The sequence below is a fragment of the Euprymna scolopes genome, chromosome 39 (assembly GCF_053919585.1).
Source record: "Euprymna scolopes isolate OS-2025 chromosome 39, ASM5391958v1, whole genome shotgun sequence".
NCBI lineage: Eukaryota > Metazoa > Mollusca > Cephalopoda > Sepiida > Sepiolidae > Euprymna > Euprymna scolopes.
The window spans coordinates 30,290,820-30,299,616 of NC_136520.1; the positions used below are offsets into that span (position 1 = coordinate 30,290,820).

Here is an 8,797-nt window from a genome sequence, read left to right on the forward strand (position 1 = left end):
TGGTGACTTTAGTTACCTGAGCGCTGGTCAGCGCATAGCGAGCTGTTTCCCCGTTAAGTAGATTTGAATTTCTATAAAAGATAGCATTTTAAAGAAATTTCCGCACAATTAATAAATTATCAAATATTTACGTATCATACATGAAAATAATTCTGAATGAAAATTATGCATGAAAATAATACTATATGAAAATGGATGATATATACCGATTTATCTTATCAATTTTGAAATATTCTTTGTCGTAACTTTGCTTCCTGTGGTGGTAAAAATCTGCGCATATGTATCCAAACGTAACGTATGAAATGTAAACATTGAAAAAAAACAGTTTCCCTTTTTACTGTTTTTTTTTCATTTTTAACTTTGAACATAAAAGATAAATAAATTAACATTATTGGAATGCTTATTCTATTCTCTTTCCAGCAATGTAATTCTTTTAAAAATTGACGAACAAATAACAAAAGATATGACTTGTTGAAGCACATTAGATATGTAATATTGCCGATGTCCACGAAAATACAATATACACTTGTAATGCTAAGTTTAGGGTGAAGGAATTAATTTTTTTAGCCAATTTTTCAATATTTGTCGTCCGAGACGTTGAGCTTCAAAATGATACCGATCTTGTCAGGATCTGTCGCCTCTGTCGAAAATTTTTGCGAGACATACATACATTTAAACAGAAAGGTGAGATTTATATTATAGACTAGCGGCAGGGGGGGGGGTACCCAGTGTTGCCCAAGTGTTTGGAGGTGTGTGTGCTCGGGCGAGGGTGTTAATCAAAACATAAGAATAAGCAAAGTAAAAAAAAAAACTAAATTAAAAAAACAAAAAAAAAAAAAACAGAAAAACGAACGTTAAAATTTCTTTAAAAAATCTGAAAAATAAGGCGGGGGGAGGGGGGGTAAAAAAAATCGAAAAAAAACAAAAAAAACACAAGAACTAACGTAAGGCAAACGAACGATGTTAAATGTAAAAATCGGAAAAACAAAAAGAAAACAGACAAATGAACGTTAAAACTTCTTTACAAAATCGGAAAAATAAAAACAACAAAAAAAAAGAACATGTGAAAAATGGCTTAAATAAGCCTGTTTCAATATTAAAATTTAAAAAATCGTTTCTCGGGTGTTTTTGGGTGTATGTGGTCGGTCGGGGTGGGGGGTGTTAATGAAAACCTAAGAATAAGCGAAGTAAAAAAAAAAAACCCAGAAAAATGAACGTTATGTGAAAAATGGCTTAAATAACCCTGCTTCAATATTAAAATTTAAAAAATCGAAAAAGAAAAAGAAAAAAAAAAGACATCTCACACCACGATTTGAACCCAAAACATTTAGATAACGACCCAGCGCTCTAACCAACTGACCTAACACGACGTACACAAAATTGTGTCATTTTTTTAAATCTTTAAAATAAATCAGGTTATGACGTCATATGACGCATGCGTAGAAGTGAAATCATCATGAGAGGACGGTTTTTGCTGACCCCCCTGTAGAAAAGTGCTGATTTCAGGGTGAAAAAATTACGTTTTTGGCCAATCTTTTTGATATTTGTCGGACGAAGGATGGGGCTTTCATATTTGTGAATTTTTGTTCTGTCTGTCGAAATAAATGAATTGAATGACCTTAAGAATGACTTGAATGCTTAAAAATAACTGGAATCCTTCAAAAACAACTTGAATGATCTGGAGAATGACTTGAATGGCTTTGAGACTGACTGGTTTTAAAGTGGGTGATCAGTTTACATTAAATTAATACAGAAAAGTGATCCCCCACTTTATATCGCAGTTACAAACATAAGTACAGCATGTAGTAAGACAGATACTACACTTTGATCTAGGCCAAAAGGCCAAGAAAAGTTTAAAAAGCTAAGAACAGCATCTATTAACAACAGACCTTTGATCTTAACCAAAAAGGCCAAGCACAAAAGTGTTACCGACAGACCGACTGACTGACAAACCGATCGACGGACCGACGGAGTGACTTAGAATCGCTTGCACGCGACTAAAAACGTTTGTCTAGAATATTATATTCAGTTTATTGGAAAGAGCATAAAATTTCCATTTAAACCTGAAAATATTGTAAAAATTGAACCAATAGAAAAATTTTGGGTGCTAATACACTTACTGATCCGCACTATTTTTTAAATCGTATTTCCAAGTTTAATTTAAGTTTTATGATATGTTTTTTTATTCAAATTGTAAGGTTAAAGTACAGAATAGGTACAAAACACCCTCCCCTCCCCATGTTAAGAATGGCTTATTAAATAACGTTATTATTTCAGCACGAATCAATATGAATACCAAATTTTGATAGATTTTTAAATTGAAAAAAAATTTAACTCATAAAATTCAATTCATTTTATTACGTTAAAAAAAATGGCTGCATGAGCGTGCGCAGGCACTTTGTAAACACTGTTTAAAAAAAAAAATATTTCTATTATTTTCCAAAAAACTTTAATAGTTTATTTTGGAAGTCGGGTCCAATCTCCACAATCGTTTGGCGGTCCCTAATATTCCATAAAGAAATTAAACAAACCACTTTAAAAAGAGAAATTACGAGTTTTATATATTTTATTCGCAGTTTTCTGTTAAGGGTGTCAAAAATTCCAAAAAAATTCTGACACATCTAAAATCGCTGATTACCTCCTCCTTTTTTATATTCTCTAATAAACCATTGCCTTTATCCGTAAAAAAAAAAAAAAAAATCCCAAATTTATTTTTCGTAAATAAAAAAAAAAAGAACTATTTGATGAATTTTTGTGATTTTTGATATTTTTAAAAGAATTACATTATATTGTACCTTACAAGTAAGGTACAATATAAAAGTTTTTCTCCATTTTTGTTTATTGCTATGAGTGCCAATCTGAAGAAGCACCTAAAATACTGTTAGAAACCAACCCAATATATGTTACCGTGACATATATTGGGTGGCTTTCTATTTTGTATATATATTTTTTTCATTTTTAAGTCATTTTCATGACTTCAAACAATTTAGGTGTCAAGTTGCTACCATTCTTTTTGTTCTCATAACGCTCGGTCGCTCGACACTAATTGTTTTTCGAACTGAATAAACGTTTTAAAGTGAATAAAACCACGAAAAACTTTTTCCAAATAGGTAAAAGACTCTTTTACTAAAAGAGTAACTTATCTTGCCTTTTGATAACATTTATTTGTTACATAATTGAATTTTTACCAATTTTTCGATACTCTGTGGATTGTAAAACATACCCGACTTTGTGTTTTCTTTACTTTTAATTGCCGCCATAAGTGGCAATCTCTATAAACACCGGTGAAAATCCAAATTCCTCTAACCAACTGCTTTTGGACTAAATAAAAATTGCTGTACTGTGTGTACGCGCATATGTTTTAACCGCGCGCGCTTGTGCGTACAGAAATGGCCATCACTAATAACATAGAATTACATGGCTTAATATCTGGAAAACTACTTGTTTGCGGCAAAAATATGCGCGCTCTTGTGTGTATAGAAATAGTCACCACTGACAACATAAGGAATTACATTGCTTCTGCAGTCTGCACTGAAATAACGTTATTATTTTAAACTTATTCTTAACATGGGAAAGGGGTGGTGTTTTGTAGCTATTTTGTACGTTCACCTAACAATTTAATAAACAAATATATCGTAAAAATTGCATTTAACTTGAAAATATTTTTTTTAAATAGCGTGGTAACATAAGTGCATAAGCACCAAAATTGCTCCAGTTTAGAAGGATTTTCCTTCACGTTTTACCAAGCCATGGTTCGTGTTTATATTGGTTCAGTAAAACGAGTTACAAGTACAACAACAGAAAAGAGATCATACAAAATGAAACTCGGGTTCCTGAAATGAAAACCAAAAATCACTGATTTATTTATACGGGCTGCATTATTTTATTTTACAGATATATTTACAATGTTGCATTGTATTTCGCTTCAGGAACCCGGGTTTAATTTCATGTAGTCGCTTTTTCGACTGTTACTGCGTTTTATTGAGTTAATAAGGGCAATCATGGAGGAGGGGCTAATTTATATACGCAGCTAAATATTCATACAGAGTATGTTGAAGCTATTTTTATAGAATCACTCCCGTCCTCAAACTAGCGTTGGGATTAAAATTAGATGGGAGTGATTCTATAAAAGAACTACGTTATCATTAAATAATGGCTATCTAATAATACAATAATTTATTCAACAAAATACTGATAAAACCCCACACAATAAATGTCGGGATGACATTTACTTGGTGGGTTTCTATCAGCATTTTGTTAAAGTTTCGATTTTTGAGCGATTATCGAAACTACCTAAATGAGCACATGTAAACCATTTTTTTTTTTTTAATTGTTCTAACGTAAGATTCAGCACTATTGTGTTTCGAAGTAAATACACGCGTCAAAATAAGTTAAAACACACACACACAAAAAAAAACTTATGTCGAATATGTAAAAGTAACTTATCTGGTCTTTGGTGACATCTATTTGGATATATTTGTTTGTTTGTTTGTTTTTTTAGCCATTTTTTCGTTTTGTTGTCTATATTGCAAAATGCCTATTTTTATAGAATCACTCCCGTTTCCAAACAGTTGGGGATATGGTTAATTGAGGACAATTGTGTGTGTATATATATATATATATATATATATATATATATATATATATATATATATATATATATATATATATAAAGCATCAACGATAACAATAAGAAAGGTACTCGTTTACATTGAACTTTTAAACCAACGGCATTTCAAGTGAAAACTTTACGTATAAATTAAAAAAAAATTACGAAAAATGATCAAGTCGTGCTAGATGTAATTAAGAAAAAAATCCACAAGTACATTTCTGAAATGCATTGGCTTAAAAATGGCGAACCTTTAATTTGTTAATTTAAATCAAGGATTATCTCCCTTGTTTCTTATACTGAATTGGTCGCACAACTCTTCCGCATTAAAAACATACGATAAAACTCGATAATTTCTAATTTTTAATTGTAATTATTTTTCTACTATATAATTTTTTCATTTATTTTTTTGTTGTGTGTGAGGGGGGGGATTTAGCCTAATTTCGCCATGATGCATAAGTACGTAATAAATGCTTTAAAAAATCACCAATGTAAAGAAACACCGAATAAGTTATTACTTACGTTGTGGTATCCTTCCAAGCCCACGACATGTTGGGCATTGCTCACTACCCTTCATTAATTCTTCATAGCGGTTATTAAACGATGCAGGCTCGGGACTCCCAGCCGCCGTTTGTGTATTCATGTTCGGGGATGAAGGGTCCTCAGCAGAAGGTTCCTTATCGGGATCTTGCTTGCTATTATTTCGTAGATTTTCCATTTCTTCAGGACAAAAAGTCGTCGATGCTGTATTGTTGGTAGGGTTCACTTCATTTTCGAATGTTTGGTAACCCTGGGACCTCGGGTTGGGTCGACCATTCATTGTTGGTTGCATTTCTGTGGTAAGGAGTACAAACAGTTAAAAATATGTATCTATATATATATATTTCTTTTAATATATATACTTATATTTATAAAAACAACTTTTGTTGTGAATTAAAACAAAAATTGTTCAAAATTATGTAAATTAAAACAAAAACAAAATCTGATATATATTTTTTGTTTGGTTACAAATTCGGAGACCATTTACAAAAACAAGTGTAGTTTTTGTTTAGTCAGTTTTGAAATAAACTCATGTTTCTTCAGTTTTTCAGACATCGGGATCCATTTTCTCGATTAAATGTATAAAAAAATAATTACTATAAGTATGGTAATGGTATTTTCCAAGCAATGGCGGGCGAATAGTCTATATTTGTTGTAAATCAGCCGTTCACACACGTCTGGACTATAATTAACATTGTGTAAACATTTCAATGGCTCTCATATTGCTTAGTTTTTCTTAAATGGGTCAACTTCGGCAATGATCGGTGATTTCCGTATATCGAAAGCGATGAGCAAACAAATAGAACATTGAAGTGATCGGTTTATCTCGGTAAAACTCGTATATATCCGTTGTTATTACATTTAACGTGAGTATTATGAAATAGTAAACTAGAAAAAGCGAGACATCACAATGAGAGAGAGAGAGAGAGAGAGAGAGAGAGAGAGAGAGAGCGTATTATAACGCCAAAACATTTTATGACTTTGTGAAACCATTTTGACTTTGTAAATCCTTATAAAAACGCGATGGTAATATTGTACACTAACACCCTCTGCAAAATAACTCCTTCCCCCAGATGAGATTCTACTTTTTTCAGTATTCGTATATAAATTTAACGGAAAATTTATCCCTCATTACCTGACCATTCTAGCGTTTTAGGACACTTAACCAAAACTTTTTTGTCGTTAATTGGAGTAAAATTTTGAGTGGGGCAGGCTACTTTGGCCGGGAGGGGGGGGGGGGTTATGTGGTCTTAGAACCTTGCCAGTCGAACTTAGTGTTAAAAAATTTAATAAACTAGCTTAAAAAGTTAGAATGGCCTGGAAATAATTAAATTTTAATACGAAACTAATCCCCCACTCTAAATTCTAAAATATTTTTTCTTTTACTTGAATTTTTTTTTTTTTTTTTTTTTTTAAGGAAATTACGTGTGAACTTTTGGAAAAAGAAGAAAAAATATTTAAAGTAGGGGATCATTTTCGGATATAAATTTGACGTAAAATTTCAGAACCATTTTTGTAATCGGATAACGTTTTAAGGACAGTTACCCCACCCCCCACCTTTTTCTGTTCCTATTTACCTGCCTCCCCACGAGGGCAAAGTTAGACACAAGGTCGGTTTTAAATGGGAAAATCCAGCTGACCAAACCATTTTTTTTTTTTTTTACTCTGGATAGGAACAAAATTAAAATTGCCTCAATCTAGAAAGATTTCTCCTCCACTGATCGAGGTCAGAAAAGGTGAAGTGTAGTATCAGAACAGCTACTACACTTTACTCCTAGCCAAAAGGCCAAGAAATTTGATAAGGGTGATGAATTGTGTTTGAAGGGGGGGTATCACTTTTTTATTTTCTTATCATTTTGTTCTAGCTGGGGATGGGGCATCCTACCAAATTCCAGACATTCACCCACTATCTCATACATTCCAACCGAGAGATCTTTTGGAGATTCCAACCGTCCCTTTAAGTGCAATTGTTTATATCTCTTTTGCACTTGTTTCACCAGGTATATTTGCCTGGTAGTTTTTGAAATTCTGTGCCATGAGTCCAGTTGCTTCAAAAGTTTCTGGAGATCTTCCTATGATTCAAATTTCTTTTCATATCGTATATGACTTTGGTATTTTATTATCTTTTCTCTCTCCGCTGAATTAAATACCTAGCATCATTAGGGACACTGACTTCTACAAAGTTGCTTCTTTGTCCTTCTTGTCCCATATTACATGTGACAGGTTTAATGGTTCTGTTTTTTGAGGCACGTAGATGCAGGAATTGCATAGTTACAGTGGATAGTGTATGACTTATTCCCAACTGTTCTTTCGGGTATACTAGCCTGGGTGCCCAGCATTGCCCGGTTGTTTGGAGGTGTGTGTTGAGCAAAAAAAAAAAAAAGTGGTAGTAGGCAGACAGGCTCGAACCCATACCACAAAGGAGGAAAAGAACATGAAAAAAAACATGACGTCTTTGCGATTGCGTCCATCGCCAAACCGGAAGTGATGATGGTTAAAATTAAGACTAGTCAATCGAAAAGAGGGGATGACATTTGAAAATGTCTGCAAAAAAAAGCGACCCCTTCCTGTAGAAAAGTGCCCAGTTGAGGGTGAAGGAATTTATGTTTGTAGCCAATTTTTCGATATTTGTCGTCCAAAGGGTCGAGTTTCAAAAAGATACCGATCTCATGAAAATCTGTTGCCTCTGTCGAAAGTTTTAGACATACATACATACATTCATACATACATACATACATACATGCATATATTTAAACAGACGGGTGAGATTTATATTATAGATGTTTCCAGAACTTGTTGCTGCATTCGATATTCAACTCTGTGTGTGTGTGTGTGTGTGTGTGTGTGTGTGTGTGTGTGTGTGTGTGGAACGAATGTTTTGTTTTTCTATACGGGAGTCATCACTTATCAAAGCCCAGAGGCCACTCAAGGATAAGGGTTAATAAGTGACTACTGCGTTGAACAGTAATTGTGGAAATTGGGTATAAATTGATTATTTACGAGAATGGCTCAACGAGAATTTGCTTACGTTGAATCATGTTATAGTCAGTTAGGAAGCAGCTCCATGTTATTGTGCCCCAGAGACGAGCAGTTCTAGGAAAGAAGCTTTGCTCATGCATTGCTCATTTAGTTTTAGGTAAAGGAAAAGTTAGTGATAAAAATAAAATAATCACTTTTTACCATTTAAAAAATTAATTATTATTGACCAAATATTATTTAATCAAAAAGAAACTAGAAAAGATGGTTCTTTTTCGTTATTGTAGCGAAATTCGAAAATTGAAATATTGAATTTCAAGTAAAACCACTGATATCTACTGAATTGTTAAGAAAACCGATTTTCATCAAAGGAAATGGAATCATGTCGTCTTTTCTAGGACGACAATTTTACCGTTCCACCCTATATCAAAAATATTTTTTTCGTTACTCAGTTTTTTTTTGTTTTTGTTTTTTTGTTTTTTAGGTTATAATAAATATTCTCTTTAATATAAGGATCTTTGTTATGCATGAAAACTGCTATATTTTCCGCTTGGGAGCATTTATAAACCATAATATTTAATTTTTTTGGTTCCTAAACTTTAATTCAAGCCAGAAATTACTTTCTAATCCACAGTTTAAACTTTAAAAGCTACTGAATCACTTTCTAATTCT

At 32.8% G+C, this 8,797-nt stretch overlaps 1 protein-coding gene and 1 pseudogene across 2 annotated transcripts in view; both read right to left on the minus strand.

Annotated features, from left to right (window-relative positions):
* The window catches only part of LOC145263700 (transmembrane protein 106B-like), a 123,247-nt gene that overhangs the window by 88,476 nt on the left and 25,974 nt on the right, over positions 1-8,797 (minus strand). The window contains exons 1-2 of one of the 2 annotated variants that reach the window (XM_080120650.1): positions 5,747-5,873; positions 5,132-5,443 (exon numbers count right to left, since the gene is read on the minus strand). In XM_080120650.1, coding sequence (XP_079976776.1) covers positions 5,132-5,441 — 310 coding nt within the window. In that variant the 5' untranslated portion in view covers positions 5,442-5,443; positions 5,747-5,873. Of the gene's footprint in view, positions 1-5,131; positions 5,444-5,746; positions 5,874-8,797 lie in introns of those variants that run through there. The other variant, XM_080120649.1, reaches the window with a different exon arrangement.
* LOC145264043 (U2 spliceosomal RNA) lies at positions 1,721-1,854 on the minus strand (annotated as a pseudogene).